A 20,930-nucleotide genomic window follows, 5' to 3' on the forward strand; every position below is an offset into this window, starting at 1 on the left:
ATAGTGAAAATTAAAATAATATGTGAAATATGCTGAATAACATAATCTCAAATCAAATAATATGAAAAAATATTTTAATAAAATCACAAAATAATCGAATAACACTTTTGGGTCGTGTTACTCCAATAACATAGTGAAAATTGAAATAATATGTGAAATATGTTGAATAACACAATCTCAAATCAAATAATATGAAAAAATATTCTAATAAAATCATAAAATAATCAAATAAAACCATATGATACTAAAATAACATATCATTTTTACAAATAATAACACAGCCGGATCACTATCTTATATTTTTCCGTTACACAGATCGGGAAAGGTAGACGACATCATGGCTTACACATGGTGAAGAGTAAATGGTTGGAGTTGAAAGAACCAAGTGGGAAGGATCTTGCCAACTGGGGTGCTAACTAAAGAGCAGAGAGGGAGGTCATGACGCTGAGCTGCGGCTGTCGCGGGGTATTCTACTTTCGGTAATCTACCTTCTCATTCTTCCTCTTCTAGATTGTTTCCTTCCTTCTGATGAATCAAAGCTTCAATGGAGTTTTTAGGTCTTCGATTGTGACTTCCATGCCGGGCCCCAAGGAATTGAATGATTTCTTGAAGGTTCCTGAAATGCCTCGCATGTTTTCCCCATTTATGTGTGTGTATAATGAACGGTAACTGGATCAAGGTGCTTTGAGCCTCCCCAATCCTTTTCTCTTGATGAATTAGGAAATGTTATCTTAATTTGTTGGAAAACCCTTGGAAATTGTCATTTTGATTTCTAGGTCTGAAGTTTTGTTGATATGATAGTGGTTAAATCTGGATAACTTTCGTTACATTGTGATAATGAACTCTGTCATTTTTCTGGTGATTTAGAAAATTAAGAATAGTAAAGATTAGAGGGCCTTGTAGTAATTAGGTTTAAAAGAAGTTTTATTTTTTATTTTTTGGAAGTGGGATATAGGTGTGTAATTAGGTTAGAGCTATATTTGATATCCTTCTACCATTACTAGGTATAGGGGACTTCTCATATGGTCCATGTTCTTGGATGCAATGATTTTGGATTTTTTACATTGCTTTCCATCTTCAAGGCATTTCTTGCCATCTTCAATGTGGTTCCTTAAAATAACTAAACTTCCGTTTTAGTATGAGATGATCTAAGGGCCCTGTATGAGGGAAAGTAAAATAAAGCATTGTCAGATCTCTATCCTTGTACATCTATTGTTGCTTGGGCGAGTTAATTAAGTTTGAGTTCAACAAGTTCTGATTCCCTAAACACTTAAACCAGCTTGCCAAGAGCTTTAAGTCATCTAAAAAAGTGTTTTATTAAACTCATTAAAAATATGAAGCTGTTAGAAGTCTAAAAGAAACAACTTCCTTGCTGATGAACTTGACAACTGAAGTTGTCAAGTCACCTAAGGCTAGTTGCTTGCACAAAATGAATTCACCTGAGAACTTGTTACTAATTTTGTTAAAGATCTCGTTAAAGATATCACTAGAGAATTCTCAAGAGAGTCACCAAAGAAATCTCTTTGATGATTTGTAAGAGTTATCTAAGTATTTGGATTGCCATCATCTAGAAAGATTTAAACACTTTTTAAAAAAAGTTTTATTTAGCTTTGGTATGTAAATTTATTTGTATTAATTAAATGTAGTCATTTTTGTAATGTTGGACCTAGGCTTGAACCTATAAATTAGAGATTGATGGAACATTCAATAATATTCTATCACATTTGACAAATTCTAATTAACTTGGATTACCTCAATTTGTACTTTTGGATGGATATCTAATAAAATTTTATTTTTTTCACTCTTTAGTTATCTCTATCTTGACATTATTTTTTTTAGATATATTCCATATTATAGATGATCTTAATAGTAAAAAATTAGCTCATTAATAGGAATATTTTTTGGCAAAAATTCATTAGTATCACTAATAAATTTCTTTGTCCCCTCCATTGAGGAATCCTTAGCAAAGAGTAGTCATAACTGATATCCATTCTTGGAGAATTGTTTGAAGATCACCTAATATGGCTTATATGAATTTTTTATCTTCAATAAATTTCACTTTTTTATCATGCACAACTTCTTCAATTAGTTCAAACTTGATTTTTTTCAAAGTAAAATAAAAAGGTAGTTCATTTGTAACTTTGAGACTTTTGTGTTTGCTGAAAAAGGAATGTAGTGCAAAAGAATTTCAATGAAAAGTAAATGTAATATTTTAGCAAGTAAATATTGTTGTTGGATAAATACACTGCAAATGTATGAATTTGTAATTTTGTGTTTTGAGTGAATACAATAATACAATGTAAAACCCTTGAGTGGTTGCCACCGAAAATGGCTTACAAAATCAATGTATTTGCCATTTTCCATATTAGAAGAATTGTTGAGAAATCAACCACTCTGTATCATCCTCCTAATTCATATTAAACGGTGCATTCTAATATTCTTCTTTTGTTTAATAGAAGAAACATTAAAATTGAAGGACTAAGATACACCCAATGTCGCTTAAGCCAAATTAATTAAGTTTCATTGCTATTGTGAAAGGGTTTAAGAAGCCGCAAAGCACCTGAACTAACCTGATAATACTTTCAAATCATCTAAAGAAGCATTCTATCAAACTTGCCTCAAAATTGAAGTCATAAGAGGAAAAGATATACTTGTAGATGAACTCGACAATTAAAATCATCAAATCATCTAAGTACCCTCATTCACACTGAATTAATTTTCATTTAACCTATCACTAATCTTGCCAAAAAGTTTGTTGAAGGTAGCTCTTTCTCAAATAATTTCGTCAACAATATTTGGGATCATCAGGATTTATCTAAGCATTTAGACCAGCATATTTTAGAAAGACTTATTGCAAGTGTTGTTAAGCTTTACTAAAAAAATTATCCGGATCAATCAAATGCTGTCATTTCTTTGGTTTTGAACCTCGAACTGGATCTATAGATAAGGTTCTAAAGATGATCCCAATACCTTTAATAATATTCAAACAAATTCTAATTGACTATGTTACTTCAACTTATATTTTCGAACAGACATCTAGTATCATCCTAAATTTCATTCGCTCTTTTCTCCTTGTTTGTTTGGCTTTTTATATTCTTGTTATAAAAGTTTTGGTAGTGATCATGGATAGTTTGGATTCAACAATCATATTCTTTCTACTTTGCTTTAGTTTTCTCTTCCCTTTCCATCGTTTATTTGTGGGCTAGCAATAGTCAATCATCTAGAAATCACATGAAGACTTTTTTTCCTTTATCGCTTATGGACAGATTTGAAACATTAAGAGATTAAAAAAAAAAAAGATATTTCCTTCAATTTCTAATCAATTTTAGGGCAGTCACATTTTTGGGTTTATGACATTGTGAGTTTTTAGTTTCTTATTCTTCTTGGGATTTCTATCTTATATCTTCGGTTTACAATTATGTTTTTTTTTTTTTTCAACACCATTCTTCCTATTTTAAGTTTTGAAATTTCAATCGGAAATGACTCGAGTTTTTCAAATGAGGAATTTGTTTCTTAACCATGTTCATTACAAAAGGTGTGACTTGTTAGGATATCTTGACAAAACAAGTTAGGTTTTTGTGCAACCAATTTTATGGGTTTTAATCTTGGAGGATGAGTTTTAAATTCTGTCCACTACAAAAGAGTGGCAGAGGAATTGAAGGATATGAAGGTAGATGTGTTTTTGATTCTTAATATTAAAATGAGGTGGTGTTGTTTTCAAAGAAACCGATCATTTTTTGTGTTAAAACTATGAGTTAAGCTCTTGTATGCTACCTCTAGTGTAGTGGTGTCATAGAACATTGTTATTGATATTTTAAAATTCTTAAATAAATGTTGAATGTGGAGAGTAATTAAGCAGAGATTCAGGGGATTTAAGTTAGAGGATAAATTTCAGAATATTGTAACGCCTGTCTTATGATCTTATTCTATGTATTCGGGTAGGAATACAAGTAGAAGAAGCATATGAAATATATAATGGCTCAACTAAGGTAGAGATCTAGAGGATGGAATTTTAACTATTTAGGATGATATAGGGTCAGTAACTAGTGGTTTTTATGATGTTTAATGGGTAGCCAACTCTATCACAACCTGCAAAACCTATGAGAGATCACCCGGAGATTTATCTTCCAAGAATGGGCTACTTTGAATGAGAAAGAATTACATGAGAGATATTACTCATAAGTGCTTCTATAGTTTGTAAATAGAGGATATATGTGACAATTTTCATATATTGTCTTCCTTTGAAGGTTAACATGGCGGTTTAACTGTTAAACATTAACATCATTGTGTCAAAAGCTCAAACAATAAAATTTTCTTACTTATTAATGTATGGAAAATGTGGTAGAGGCTTGCTCTGTATAGATGAGTGACATGTAAAAGAACCTTTTGGTGGTTGCTTTTTGGCTTCAGTTGCAGCTGTTAGAGAGTGCGAATGAACGTAGCTGGAAATGGTTCATATAGGTCATAGAGGGGTGCATTAAATTCAGATGGTTCAAATTTGCAATTTTTTGCTTACAATAATGCATGGAAAAAAGGAAATAAAGAAATAAAGAAAAAAAGGTTAGTAACTCTCCCTCTCTCTTTTTTAATTCAATGAGCTAGCAATATAGTTTTTCCAACATATTATTTATTATTTTCCTTCTTTATATGTGGTTTCAAAAGTATAAATAATTTACCATACAGAATTTGGAGAGATAATGTGAACACATTTTACATACTAAGAAGTTTTGTAGTATCTTAATTAAGATAATTCTTCTTGAGTAGAGCTAAACACTCACAAAACACGTATTTAGCAAGGAACTAACAATATGGTTTTGCCAACACATTATTTATTATTTTCGCTCTCCATATGTGTTTTCAAAAGTATAAATTATTTACCATACATAATATAAAGGGATAATGCGAACACATCTTATATTACTAAGAAGTTTTGCAGTATCTTAATCAAGAGAATTCTTCTTGAGTAGTGCTAAAACACTCACAAAACACGTATTTAGCAAGGAATTGAGTTTCATTAAATGAACGGAGGCATACTATTCATCATAGCATAAGGAGCTTTGGCTGGGCGCAATTTTGATTGAACTATGAAAGCAACTCATATAAATAATAATTTTGTAGAGTACTTCGTTAATTAGATATGTTATAAAATGCGTATACTTGCATTGTTAGAACAATGTTTGAAGCTAATGAGAAGTAACACTGCTTGGATTGCACGACAATCTACCAAGACCCATCATGCTTATGTAGAAGGCTCCTTATCTACCTTCAAATGTTACAAAAATGAACCGTGTTCATTATGGTCTTAATATGTTGTCTTTTCTGTCAACAACAACTTCTCTTCATAGGGATGAGTTACCAATTTTTTAAGGTCCTCAAGCGCCATCTCTAGGAGCTATTCATTAGCTTTATCTCTTTTTGAAGCCCACAACACCCCCCAATATATGCAGGCTTTTAGAAAATCTCTATATTGGGTCTTATTTTTTTATTGTTTAAAGTTGATTATAGATTTACTTACGCTTATGATGCATGTGTTCATGATAAGCACTTTTGGAAATAATTTCCAGAACACGAACATTGTTACAATTTCTAAGCCTTAGAATCATTGCATGAGTATATATTTGAATTTATTAGTAACATTAGCTTAGGCGGCAAAAATTTTAATTTTTGTAATATAGATGATTATTTAAGATATATTTGAGTGATATTTTAAGCAAATAAAAATGATGCATTTGTTCATTATAAGAAAATTTTTTGGAGTATCTATATGTAAAAGAGTAACTATATTTCATTTAAATTATTCGTGAAGTTGAATTTGAAAATAATTTATTTGAATATTATTGTGATGAAAATGACGTGGTACCAATTTTTTGTATGTTAAATTTTCCAACAAATAGATTTATAGAATGGAATAATTACACTTCAGTAAATTCTCTAGATTTATATTGGATGAATATAGATTATCAAAATATTTTTTGTGCAAAAACAATAGAAAACTACATACAACAACAACAACAACAACAACAACAAAACCTTAATCCCACTACGTGGTTGGAAGAAGTAGCTGCTCTACAACTTCGGCCATTTCATTAATGACTTGCAATATGCCTCCAATCCCTTATAGAAGCAGAAAAATTTCTATCATGCCTCCATTCCCAACTCAGTTAGGCTGTGCAAAAATGCATCTAGCAACAACCAGGGATTCATGATGTTGCAAGTCATCTACAAAGCTATTATCATATTATTTAAATTCTAATGCATCCTTAAGAATGAAATATTAATGCTAAATTTCATCAATAAAGTTTGAATCTAATTCTTCTTCCTCAGTATACACAAAGTTGGTTGGACAAGTTGCAACAACATATTCTCATCCTCTAAACTAAAAACACTAAACTAGTGGTCCTCCTTGTGATATGGATTGAGGGGTACTTTCTTATTTGGGTGCAAGGAGTGCAAGTAATGAAGAATAAAACTCGATGGTGGGAGTTTGATGAGGCAATTATAGGATTGTTCGGTGGTATTGGTTTGACAATGGTTGTAAAATAATATTTATGAAATACCGAGACAATGGTTGTTAAATCATGTTTATGAAGTACTGATGGCTTTGAAAATGTTCATAATATCTTTTAGTTCATAGGCCGTCTCTAAGGTATCAACTTCTCTTAGGAAAAACTTTCTTTGAATATCCTTCCCTAAACCTGCTAAACTTGGTCATAGTGTAATAAAATTATCATCTTCTACTCCAGAAGGCATTAAATACCCATCAAATAGAGCAATTTATACTGATACAGATTTCTCCTTGGGTAAGCCTTTGTTATTGATTTAGTAGTTGTCCATGATATGATAATGGTACATACTTTTATCATAACTAAACTTTCAACTCTCTTCATGCGACTATTTATTTTAAATCTCGTAAATATTGAGTTTTAAAATTTTAAATGTAAATACTAGTTCGAGATGAAAACATATTCTTCACAAATCTAACTCCTTTCTCTTCACTTAGATTGCATCAATTAAAATATTGATTTATATTTTATTCTCATTCTAAATAGACCTTATGATCTTAACTGCCATTAAGGTTAGGTTCATCAATCTTGATAGCCCTAAAACTTCTATCATCATCTTCTAGAAGGATTAGCACACTTGGATGGGGTTGTGGATGTTTTCTTCGTCTTAATTGATTATTAAGTCCATGTTCAGAGGCGTTAGAATTAACATGGATTGTTCATTTTACATTAATTAATCTCCTTTTATTGCTTCTAGTCGGATCAAATTAATCTCTATTTTTTTTATGTTGTTCCGTCTTTTTTGTGTGTATAGGATTTGTTCGGTAAACTCTACCGGAGCCTACGGTCATATATAATGAAATGCTCAAAATAACGGACACCCTCTTTCTCCCTTTCTCACCCTCTCTCTCTCTCTTCTTCCTTTTGCTTTTAAGAAAGGATGCAAGAGTGATATCTAAAAATAAATTTTAAATGATTAAAAGGAAAAAAATTAGTTAAATTAATATATGATCCTTATGAGCTAACAAGAACTATAGTATTCAATTGGAGCTCAAACTAATAAAAGGTGTCTGCTCATTTTGAACCTATCTAAAGACAAAAGGGCTTAGTCACTTTCTAGATCAAATTAGAATATATAGCTTTTAAAATCAAGCCTAGACAATGAAGCCTAATTATGGTCCTAAGCCAATTGTTTAAGGTGTAGTAAAAAAAATATTTGGTCATTGTATAGTATTCAGAGGGCTTATTCGCATTTTAGACCAAGTTAAAATGTCTTTCCTTTGAAACTGAATAAAGCCAATACACCAAGTTGTGTTCCTAAGCCAATTATGCTTTAATATGTCCCCAAAATATAGTTTTGTTTGAAAGAAAAAAATGGGATAAAGCTATGAATGCCAAAAAAGCTAAATTAATATTTATAGTGTTCAAATGCCTAAATTGGGTCATGCATTGATATAAACTATTGTAGGACAAGACTTATATAAGTTTACATTACTTAATGAATATCTTTGGACACAATAATATTAGAAAGATAGAAAAGGAAAGTGGATATCCAACAAAAATATAAGAAGCTAGTCAATCGATGATAGTTCCTTGATTAAAAGGACCTGGATAATGTAGAATTAGGGCTGTCAAAAGGGCTTGTTATTCGCAAATAACTCGTGTTCGACTCGTTAAGAAACTTGTGTTCAGCTCGTTCGCTAAGTTAACGAGTTGAATTCGAAGAAAATTGCCGTCTCTTTTCTTGATATCATATTTGAATTCTCACCGGAGGAGGATTCATCGCCAAAGAAAATTGTTGTCATCGTTTCTCTAACTCCTCCGTTGGCTAATGCTAGTTTTGATTACAAATCTGCAACGATCCTGCGGTTACTTTCTGCGGCCATCTTTACAGTTGACCCTGTATCTGCTGCTAGATTTAATCTACCTCTGGCTGCGTCTTGTGTTGGCAATGATTTGGTTTCTTCTTGGTTTTTTCATTGTTGACCTCGCTTTCAGTCGAGGTGTAGTTTTCCCCTCCTTAGTAGCCTAGGATCTAGCCGTAGGACCTTTCTGTCGACTACTCCTAGAAAATTAGTGAAGGAGCCCTTCCCGTTAGCCATTTTGGACTTTTCTTCGCTCGACTTGACGTTCCATGTAGTAGTTTTAACAGCTATTGCTTAGCAGGTAAGGCTACTCCGAAGGAACTCAGGGAGCATTCTTATAGGACTGTCGGCCTTAGGATTGGCTCTACTCGTTGATTTGGCGCCGCTGCGCTCTTCGCCGTCTTGTTTAATCGAATTCGAGCCGAAATTTTCATAGGATTTGGACCGCGACGCGTTTTTAACCCGATCGACGACGAGGTTGCCCGGACGACTCCGGATGACGAAACGGACTACGACGATGCGTCCAGAACATCGATTTTGCTTAGGGGGGACGTTCGTTTCATTGCGACGTTGCGTCATGGGGAAAATACCTATTTAAGTGTTAATTATAATAATAAATAATATTTTATTATCATTATTATTATAATTAATAAACTTATATTAAAATCCTTAATCTAACTCCCTCTCCCTCCCCGCCTCATTCTTTCGAACCCGTGGGCCTGCCTTAGCCCTAGGATGGCTCGTTCGGTCACCTGGGCCGCTCCTTCGTGCCGTTGGGGGGTTTCGTTCCCGCGTTTGTCTCTCGCACGGGAGACAAATCTCGCAGATGCCTATCCCTCGTATTCTATCTTCTGCGTTATGGGTTCGATCTTCTCTGTCGCGGATCTAATCCTCTGCGAGGATCTAATCCTCCGCATCTCTCAATCCCTTTGTCGCACCTTCTTAATCATTCGTCTCCTCTGCCCTTAGCGTATATGAGAGCTCCTCTATGAAGCTTCTAAAAAAAAGGGCCGAAAACTTTCTAAGGAAGGAAACCCTGTCATTTTTTCTTTCTCACTCACTTCTTTGATTTTCTGGTGCTTAAATTGGTTTCCTCTTGTTGTTGGAGCAATTGAAGTTGGGGAGTGCCTTTAGAGTTCTTGTGTTACTTTCTTTTTGCTTCAAGGAGGTACCTTTTACCCTTTTGTGTCTTGCCCTGTTTTTGGTTTTGCTCTATGCCGAGTCTCTGTTAGCTTGGTACAACGGATAATGTGGCATTTTAACTTAGTGTTGCACTTATATTTTTGAAAGACATGTTACTCCAGCATCTAGAGATGGAAGTACGAACATGTTCTAGGGATTGGATTTGATTACTTGCTTAAGATGATGAAAATATAGCATGATATAAGTTTTTCCTCTTTTCTCTACTTGCTTGAGATGAAATTATGACATATTTCTATTACTGTGAATAAGAAGGTTGAAACATGACTTTGAGATAATGTTAGCTCCTCTTGCAAGCATGTTAGGATATGTATCATGAAGCTTTTCATTTATTCTTATCTAGCATGAGACATTGGAAAGTTTATTTGGTCTTTCACGCATGTGGGGGCTCGGTTTTGGCTCTCTGTGGCTTTTCCTGGCTCGAAATGCATGTTATGAGAAAAAATTATTTAATTTTGAAAGCCTTGTAACTTGCTTGGATGGCTTGGCTTAGCTCCTCGTGGGGCATCCTTTTGCTCAAATATCGGTTGGGAACTGTTTCATGCTTGGAATAGTTAGGTTGGTGGCCCAAATATGTTCTATATGTTGTTGTTCTTATTTAAGATGTATATTGACTTCATATCTTGATATTTCAAAAACATGCGGGTTGCTCCTTGGCTTGGTTTGGCTCGGTTTTACCTTAAGATGGCTGGGATTTTAATTTCTGTTAAGGCTTGGGTTTTAATCTATGCTTGGAATCTGTTTTGGCTTTGAATGACTCGATTTTAGCTTTCCTTGGAGCTCGGATTTACTTGCTTTGGCTCTTACCCAAGAGCTGCTTTGGTGGATGGGCTCGGTTTTGCTTGTTTGACCTTGTTTTGGCCTTGAATGACTCGGTTTTTTGTCTGGTTCTGCTCCTACCCGAGAGGTAGCTTGGGAGCTTGATTTGGTTTGTTCTTAGTCCTACCCGTGAGCTTGTTGGTAGATCATTTGGTTTGGCTTTGGCCCCTGCTGGGCTCGGTTTTGGCATCTCGTGAGTGTTTTTGGTTTAAATATACATATTGTGGAGGAATTTATTTTGATTTGGGGGAGTTCCATAGCTATCGAAATATATGGTAGTTAAAATTATCCAACATAAGAATTTGGATTGATGATGAAAGAGGATTATGGATGGAGATGTTCAATTAAACTGAAGGAAGATCAGGAAGATCAGATGCTTTAGTTCCTACCCCTACCCGTGAGCTTGCTGGCAATCCTTTGGGGTTGTTTGGCTCTTCCTACACGAAGTGGCTTGGGTGTTGATCGATGAGTCAAGTTTAAATGTATGTCTTTGCCCTATCCATAAAGTGAGGTGATTGAAGAATGGGTTGAATAATTTTCTTATGTCCTACTTGGTGAAATTGGAGTCGGTTTGGAGGCTTTGTGGGGGTTTGTTCATTCACTCTCCTATGCATATCAAATATCTTCATATAATTGATTTGGGTTGCCTTAGCTATGAACCTCTTTTGGCCTTGGGTTGCCTTGACCGTGGATCTCTCTCTTTTATATTGGCCTCGTTTTCCCTTGGCCGTGAGTCACCTGTGGGAGTTTATTCGGGTCTGGAGCTAGATGATGCTGATATTGGCTTTTACCCGTGAATTTTCTTGGCTTTGCCTCACTTGGGCCGAGGATCTTGGTAGTTGTCTTCCTTTCTCTACCGATACAGGCCGTAGGTCTTACACCTCAGTGCATTAAAAAAAATATTTCGTGTTTGTTTGATGTGTGAGGCCATGGATTAATTTGGGAGTTGATATATTTCATAACCATACATATACAAAAATCCATTCACTTGGTGCTCCAAATAATCTCTCTATAATCACACTATAGTACAAGTATTATTAATTATAAGGTTAAAGATTTAGGTTATGAAAGTGCATTAACCATCTTGAGAATGAAAATTTTTCTTATTAGAGATATCTTATTTGTTGCCAATGTTTTTCATATGTGGTAGATAGAGCTTTCTTTACACTAGTTATGGCTCTCTCATTCAATTTGTTAATACTCTTTATCAATGAATAACATACAACGCCTAATGATTGTCTATTCAAGCGTAGTATAATTATTAATTAAATTCAAAAAATAGGTTTTTGCAAAATTCTTTAGAATATATAATACTCAATTTGAAATTTCTAATCCCTAAAGTCGTTGTCAAATAAATCTACTGATCCTCGCTTTGTTTTCTTCATATGACATTTACTCCTAATTGTCTCGTAAAACTCTAAAGTGCCTAACTTCAATCAAACTTTTTAGAGAAAAGCACATACTTAATAGTAATAATGTACACCAAAATAAGGACATCCCATAAGAAGAACACTAAAAAACACAATAGAGTTTACATCATTTAGCGAGATCCCCTTACATCCACAATATCATATGATATATATATATATATATATATATATATTCGCTATAAAATAAAATTTGATGATCTTTTTTTTGAGACTTATGTGCATGTCAGAAAACATAAATTTTAAAATACATTTTAAAAACTGGTTGTCCACCTGACGAATACCTGTTTAGGTTGGGAAGTAGCTCTCTAGGTGAGGTTCATGACACATTTCTAGACGAACGGTGGGTTCTATACATTCGGGTGACCGAGTAGCCTTCGTGGACCCTCGAGTATATATACATATATCTGAGCCCTACACGAGTGCTTGCGGTCCCCCTTACCCGAACCTTTTTTTGTTTTATTAAAGCTTTGGGACATGACACTCTTGTTTCTTTTCTTTTCTTTTGGGATTTCTTCAAGATTTTTGAAGATTTTTACTTGAGTCTTTTCTCGTTGATTTTCTCGAGTTTTCTGTCATGAGTCGTTGTTACACTCTTCTTCGGATTTCCTGGATGTCATTTCTTCCAGACTTCGCTTTTTGCGATGCATTTCAGCTTGCTATATTTAAGAAATAGCGGATCTCACGGGCGTACAAGTTTGTTTTACATTTACAACACTTCATTTCCTTGTTTATACCTGCTACTGTCATGTACAACATGTTATACTATTCTTGTTTCTACCTGCTACTGTTCTCCCTGTACAGCATGTTATACTATTCATGTTTCTATCTGCTACTGTTCTTCCTATACAACATGTTATACTATTTCCGTTTTTACGTGCTACTGTACCGCACAACATGTTATACTATTCATGTTTCTACATGCTATCGTTCTACATGCATCCTACTGTTTGTCTTGTACTGCACATTTTATATTATATAGCCTTAAGCATGCCTTCTTTTTATATAGGATGTTTAGAGAACTATTACCATATGGTTGTTTGATTTGACATCATAACTGAACACCCTATAAAACTTGAACTCGTCACGGCAAGAAGCATGAAACTAGCACGGTGGGCAGCACAACAGCAGAACATGTCTTCCCCAACTAAACCATTCATTTCCTAGAAATTAAAACAACAATTCATAGGATTTCAAAGTTGTTTGCCTAGTGTAACATAAATCCTCAATCTTTTCGTTAGGCATTTGTATAGCTCTGCTGTACGATCTAAGCCCCAATTCGTTTTAGGATTCCGTGGTTGTCGTTCGTTACGACCTAAATTCTTACATCTTTCAGGCTATTTGTGTGATCGTTTCACACGAATGTAAACCGAATGTAAACCCTAATGTAAACCCTAATTAAATAAAATTGGTAGGATAAAACACTTGAATATTTTTCCTCGAAATTGAAGCCAAACCATAGGGTAGACTGGGAAGTCACAGAGGATCTCCTCTGGTTCTGTGGCATCCCCTAGTTCTTCCTCCTTTGGATTCTACAATAAATGTTTCAAGTTTGAACCATTCTCTTTTGCATACCTCTTTGTCCGATTTCATTGAAAAGTCCTATCCTTTTGAAATCCTTGAAGATAATTTTTCTTGATTTTTATCGAGAGTATTCTTAAAAGTATTCTTAAGTGACTTCGGTTATTTAAGATGCAATTAACTATAGGGGCTTGCCCTTATAGGAAGTTTTTCCAAACCCAGCTTAAAATAAACTCTTTCTAATTTTTCATATTAAATAGGGGAATTTGTCGGCAAATAAAACGGTTTCGCAGACCAAACGGACGTCATATATATCTTAGTTTATTTGATCAAACCTCATTCTCAAGTCTTGTGTTCATCCCTCGGGATAGATACAAGGTTTGGGGTAAAACGCTCTTTCATTTAAACAATGAAAAATATGGGGTCAGTTTGATTTTCATATTTAATTTTAAACTTAAATGTATATGTAAATTAAAAACGTCATTCCGAAGCGTGCGACGGGATTTCGATTCCGATGACCGACAGCTTCTTACGGGCAACAACAACAACATCCCACACCACCCACATTTAATCGCTGACATTCATGATCGAACTCGTTGATTTGAGATAATGATGTTTTGGTTAAAGTGGTTCTTCAGTTTCTTCTATTGTCATGGCAATCATAGTTCTCTCTCCGTGCAATCATTCTCTCGATGCCAGCGAATTGTTTGTTTTCTACAAGAATGGACCTTATAAAATGGCTAACAACTTGTCATTAGAATGAAACGAATCTGGTTTGGGATAGGACATCAGATCTTGTATATGTTGATCAGCCTATAGGAACTGGATTTAGTTATATTGTAGACCAACGTGATAGTCATCACGATGAAGCTGGTAAGAATCTTATGATGGATATTACATTCTTGCTTTTGCAAGCCGTGTTCACCAAGGAAACAAAGCTAAAGAGGGCATCTACATCAATTTAAAGGGATTTACCATTGGTAATGGATTCATTGATCTTGTTATCCAATATAAAGATCCTCTGTACTATGCATTGCAAATGTGAATAATAAATGAATCAGACTATAAAAGACTCAATCAAATAGTTTGAGTTTGTGAGGTGGCCATTAAGCTTTGCGGTATTTCTGGAAGAATTGCTTTCTTTGCTTCATATTTGGTTTGCAACGTAATTTTTAGTTCAATATTGAGGATTGCTGGAAATATCAATTATTATAACGTCAAAGAGGAATCCCCGCTGTATACAAAGCCAGTGCTTTCATGGCTTCATGGTCAGGAGTAAGTTTACAGCTGTCATCTCTTTTCAGAATCCCTTGCTGAGCTTCTTTGGAAAGTCCAAGCATTTGAACTTTGTACAGAAACTATTTGATGAAATGCCTGAAAGGCTTGCAAGTTGCTTGGATAGAAAGCTTTTTTGCAGTCTTGTGGAGCTCACAGCAAGTTCATAAGAAAGTGCATTGCTGAGAATTTCTAATTGTTTCCTTTTATATATTGAAGTCCCGAGATGATGGTATGCTTCCCGTTTTTTTGCTTCATTTTATTGTTACACTCGACTTGATATATAAATGTAGAAAGATTGCTTCCCGTTTTTTTGCTTCATTTTATTGTTACACAAATTCGACTTGATATATAAATGTAGGGAAGATTTACCCACATACCACCCAACTTCCCAACTCTTATGTATTTACATATCTAACACCTAAATTTTACTATTTACATTAATATCACTTAAACTTTTCACGTCACATAAAAATATTATCATTTTAAATTTTCAAATTAAAAATACTTCTCATGCATAATTAAGGTGACATTAATTTATAAATGAATGTTTGAGTGTTAGACATGTAATACATGAGAATTGTGTAAATTTTTATTAGATTTTTTTTATGAAACCCCAATTGTTCTGGGAAAGAAAATTTGAAACTTCTAAATCTCCTTCACTTGCTGGAAATTTACATACTTTACACACAATTCTTATGTACTTACATATCTCAAACCTGAACTTTTACATTTGCATACACAACAATTCAGTATCTTCAATCTATACAATGAAAATTATATTTCGTTTAAAAATTTAATAAGAATCTTGATGCTTTGATATGATATTGAGAATTTTAGTACTGTGTATGAATTTTAGTACTGTGTATGTAAATGTACTGTGTATGTAAATATGAAAGCTTAAATGTAAGATATATTGATACATAAGAATTGAGTGGATTATAAGTAAACTTTCCAATTATCACATCACACACAGTCAAATTTTTTTTTAACTATAGCATTTATGCATACTTAAGAACTTTATCTTGTTCCCAAATTCTCATACAAATTTTCTTGTGCACCTTTGCGATGTAAGCCTGGTCACGGTCAAGGCATTGGAAGAGCAGGAAGCTATTCAGGAGCAAACAAGACGGGACGTCATCAAACTTTGCATCGGTGAGATCAATCCAAAACCACTTGGCTTTTATTTTAAAATATTTTCTTAACATATTTTCTTATATTTTCTTAACTTTTAAATTCTTAATATAAATATTGAAACATTTAAATTTACAAATTTTCAAACCCAAATCAACAATAACAAACACCAATTCAAAACGCATTGTGAAGAACACATTAAATATCTGTAACAAGTTATTTTAGATATGTTCTCTCTTCTCTCTCTTGTCTTCTCAGAATGAGACGACGACGTGGTCGGTTGACGATTCATCTCCGCGCAGCGGTCGAGACTACAATAGAAGGTGGAGAGAGGAGTTTCAGCTGAACCTCGATAGATTTAAATAACATACCTATATGACGCTGAGGTCGTTCGTCTAACACGACGTAAATTCTTATACACTATCTTTTAGGACTTCGTACGATTATATATCATACGATATAAGTCCTAAACTTTTTAGGATTCCGAGGTAGTCGTCTGATACGACATAATTCCTCCTATTTTCTTGGGTCATTTGGATATGATATGCGAATATAAGTCCCGAATATCTAACTAACTTGCAGAACTGAAACATCACATAATTTTTCTTTCAAAGATGTAAAACCAAACCATATGTTAGTTTGAGATGTCACTGAATCTTCTTCAGTATCTTCGACATCTCCTACTTTTCACTTCTTTGGATTCTGAAAATAATTGTTCATACTCGAACCAATCTCACTTGATTTTTTCTATAAACAATCGTGGAAACCTAAACGTTGAATTCTTGAAGACGAAACTTCTGATCATTATTGAGAGTTTTCTCAAATGACCCCCATCATTTGGGATGTAATTAACTTTAGGGGCTTGCCTCTATAGGGAATTAAGAACTTAGATTAATCTAAACCCTGTCTAATCTGTGTATTAGATAGGAGAATTTGTCGGCCATAAATTTCGCAGATCAAAATAGTCATAAATTTTTTAGTTTAGATAGTTAAGTTTACTAATAAGTGATACGTTTATCCTTCGAGATGATATATCATTTATGGTATCGTGCTCAACTATTTAAACTATTAGATATATGAGGTCTATCCGGTCCCATCATTTTCCAAAATAAAAAAAAATATATCATTTTTACAAAATTAAAATTACATTATATATTATATTAAATTTAAATTTTAAAATCTTATTTTTAAAACAAAAAAAAAACTAGCCGACACACACCCATATCTCAATGAAGCACCACAACCCACAACCCACAACCCACACCTAATTTGAGGCAATTAAATACAGGACACCCCGAACACTGTCGTACGCCAATGAAGCCCCCACAGCACGCACTGCCCCCACACTGCTATGCATCATTGAAGCACCACACCCAAATCTCAATGATGCACCACAACCCACAACCCACTCATCATTTGAGGAAATGAAATACAAGGCACCCCCAACAACCCCGAATCATACACTGCACCCACCAGCACAACACCAAGCCACAACCCCAAACCACACACAACAACCACCCATAACACACAACACACAACACACAACACACAACACAGCCTCAACCACATACACCGATTCATAGCTCTAACATAAAATAAAAAACTGCGTAATATTGAATAGATGCAATTACAAACAGGCCACCCAAAATAATGCTATGAACAAATCAAGCACCCTTTTATGTCCATTTTATAAATTGTCACTCAAACAACAAAGGAGTTGATGAAACCACATCCCATATTTTTCATTTGTGGCAATTACATACAGGGCACCCGAAAACTTGCCGTCTATAAATGAGCAGCTTTTGTAATCCATTTTCTGATTCCAAATCAAGCACATAGTTTCATCCACACTCCAAATTCCATAAAAAAATTTGGAAAATTGCATAAAGAAAGCCATTCCATTGAGAAATCGCATAAAGGATATCGTTCCATCGAAAAAATGCTAGAAATCGCACATTGAAAGGAATTCCATCGAAAATTACTTACAGAGCACAATAACCAGAGATCGGAGGGAGGAGGAAGAGGTGAAATGCGACACTAAAAGCGAGAGAGGAGGGAAGGAGTCAAGGGAGGAGGCACCCAGGGAAGAAAAGGCGGTCAAAGGTCGAAATGGCACGCAGGTAATACGCTTGCGAAAGAAAGCAGGTCGTGGGGTATATATCTCGCGGCCGCATTTATTAATAAATCGCAGACGGCTTATTTGATCAAGCAGACCGAATGCCACAACCAAACGAGCCTCCGTGCGTTTTCGAAACGCAACGCACCTAATAAGCTGCCCCAAACGGACATTTAAACTCACACAAGCATTTAACTTATACAAACAATAAACATATTCTATATAACTAAAATTGCGCTTACATAGATGATGACCACCCAATATATAATGTTCCAATGAAAAAAAGAAGAAATGAACATATGATGTGGGTCTAAAATCATATATTAAAAATTACAAACTGGTCCATACATTTGTTTAAAAAATAAGATTACAATTTTCTATTATAGCTTTTACTTTGGATTGGGATACTACTTAATGATTTATAGATCATCTTCTTAGTTTCTAAGAAGCCAAATAATAGCATTGAGTTGAGAGATAGGACCGAAATACTGAAGTTGCATAAGAATCAAATTTTGGAAAATTCTTAAACCAAAATTAGGAAAAAATTAAATAATTATTTATATTAAAATGATAACAAAAGGTAACAAGTAATGTAATGTTAACTCATGTTGGTTTAAAACAGGCATAATTATGTGTATTAATTGGGCTGATTTGATAGAAATCAATAACTCTAAAAATGTCTTCATCACGCATGCTCACATTAGTAAAGCATGATGATAGATAAATACTTGAAAAAAAAATTGTGAACATTATTATATCTATCAAAACGGGGTAATTTTTAAGATAGGCTTCCGTAATTTCTTATAAATGTTTTAACTTTTAATATTAAATAGTTTAACTAAAAAATTATTAATATAATTAAAATATTAGACCTTAAATTTTTTTAATGATATGAATATCTAATAGTTTGATTATTTAATCTAATAATTTAATTTTATTTATCTAACAATTTACTAATGTTGTCTAATTATTCACTTGTATTGAGGGATAACATTTAATTTGTGATATTTAGATATGTCATAAATAAATCTCATCATGATAATAAATATTTTAAATTATGCTATCATAATTTTTAAAAAAGAAAAATCATATTGCCTCTCTAAATTATAATGATTCATTATTTTAAAAAAAAATGAATAATTTAACTTTGTATGCCTTTTAATGAATGAAACTAGAAACATATGTTCACACTGTCTTTTTTTTTTGGATAATATGCTCAAAATTTTCTTTTAAATCAAAATGCCTCTTGAATTTTAAGGAATAAAAATGCTAGACTCAATGCTCCTATGCTATTTATATTATTATTTAAATTTAAAAATGTCATTCACACTCTGAACTAAAAAACTTAGAAAAATACTAGATATTATAATACCAGCTTCAAATATTTATTGAAATCTATGCCAAAATGAATTATTTATTATGATATTGATAGAGAATTCTCTTTAGTGATTTTTAAGAGTTATCTAAGTATTCAGATAGCCATCTAGAAAAACTAAAACACTTTTTAAAAAGTTTTATTAAGCTTTACTATGTAATTTTATTTGTATTAATCAAATGTAGTCATTTTTGTGATGTTGAACCTAGACTTAACCCTATAGATTAGAGATTGGTGGATGAGATGACACATTTAATAATATTCAATCATATTTGACACATTCTAATTAACTTGGATCAAGTTAAGGTATACTTTTGGATGGATATTTAATAAAATCTTAATTTTTCACTCTATAGTTATGTCTATCTTGACACACAATTTTTTTTTGATATATTTCGTACTGTAGATGATCTTAATAGTAAAAAAAATAGCTCATTAATACGAATGTTGTTTGGCAAAAAGTCATTAGTATCACTATTACATTTCTTTGTTCCCTCCATTCTGGAATTTCTAAGCAAATAGTAGTCATAACTGATTTCCTTTCGAGGAGATTTGTTTAAAAGATCACACTTAATGTGGCTTACATAACATTTTTATCTTCAATAACTTTCACTTTCTTATCATGCACAGCTTCTTCAATTAGCTCAGCCTTGATTTTCTTCAAAGTAAAATAACAAAATAGTTCACTTGTGACTTTGGGGCTATTTCGTTTGCTAAAAAAGGAATGCAGTGCGAAAGAATTGCAATGAAAAGTAAATGTAATATTTTAAATAGTAAATATTCTTATTGGGTGAATACATTGCAAATGTATGAATTAATAATTTTGTGTTTTGAGTGAATACACTAAAAAAAACTAAAGTGTAAAACCCCCGAGTGGTTGTCGACGGTGATGGGCGAAGGGCGATGGGTGGCAGAGATATTGGTTACTCAGGGAGGCAGATTGTTGGCCTTCAGCAGCAGCATAGGGGGTTGTTGCGGTGGTTGCAACGACTGTGGTAGCCGACGGTAGTGTCACTAATGACGACAATTTGTAGTGTATTTCAAAAGAGTGCAAATATCACGAATCTCGACTACACTAAAAATGAGCTAAATGTTTCATTTGAAATTCATTGTAATTTTATATTGCTTCCCTTTTGCCTTAAACCAACCACCCAAAATGTCATAACCCTTGTAGGGGTGTAAAAGAGCCGACACGAGTGAGCCCATGCTCATCTTGTGCTCGGCTCATTTATATTTCAAGCACAAAAAGTCTGTCGCCTCTTTTTTTTAGGGAGCCGAACACGAGCTGCTCACGAACAAAGAGTCGTTTTGACAACCCTAATCACGTAGCAATATGATGGTACGGGTTTGGGCAATATTTAAAAATCATTGTTTATATTAAAACATCATTTGAATCTAATTTAATACGTTTTATTCTATTTTCTTAATTAATACATTTATGTGATTATAAATCTTTGTAGTCTTGTAGTCATTTAAACTTTTTAAAAATACTACTCATCAATATATATATATATATATATATTTATATATAATTGAAGAGTAGTATTTCGAGCCAAAACGAGCCGAATTTGTTCGTGTTCGGCTCGGTAACTTAGCGAACGAGCCGAACACGAGCTGTTCGCAAACATCGAGCCGTTTTGATAGCCCTAAACCCTTGCATTAGGAATGAGTGCCCTCCTTTATTAGCAAACCAAT

General features: G+C 33.6%; 1 protein-coding gene across 4 annotated transcripts in view; it reads left to right on the forward strand.

Moving 5' to 3' along the window:
• The first annotated feature begins 316 nt into the window (after positions 1-316).
• LOC110022266 overlaps positions 317-20,930 on the forward strand; it is a 39,352-nt gene continuing 18,738 nt past the window's right edge. Inside the window, exons 1-3 of one of the 4 annotated variants that reach the window (XR_002293746.1) lie at positions 317-479; positions 14,640-14,842; positions 15,686-15,765. Coding sequence is in view for 1 of the 4 variants with exons in the window: in XM_020721113.1 (XP_020576772.1) it covers positions 439-479; positions 15,686-15,765 (121 nt within the window). In the remaining 3 variants the exon portion in view is untranslated. Of the gene's footprint in view, positions 480-4,410; positions 4,546-14,639; positions 14,843-15,685; positions 15,766-20,930 lie in introns of those variants that run through there. The other 3 variants (XR_002293750.1, XM_020721113.1, XR_002293751.1) reach the window with 3 other exon arrangements.

Source organism: Phalaenopsis equestris, unplaced genomic scaffold (assembly GCF_001263595.1).
Source record: "Phalaenopsis equestris unplaced genomic scaffold, ASM126359v1 Scaffold000180, whole genome shotgun sequence".
Lineage (NCBI taxonomy): Eukaryota > Viridiplantae > Streptophyta > Magnoliopsida > Asparagales > Orchidaceae > Phalaenopsis > Phalaenopsis equestris.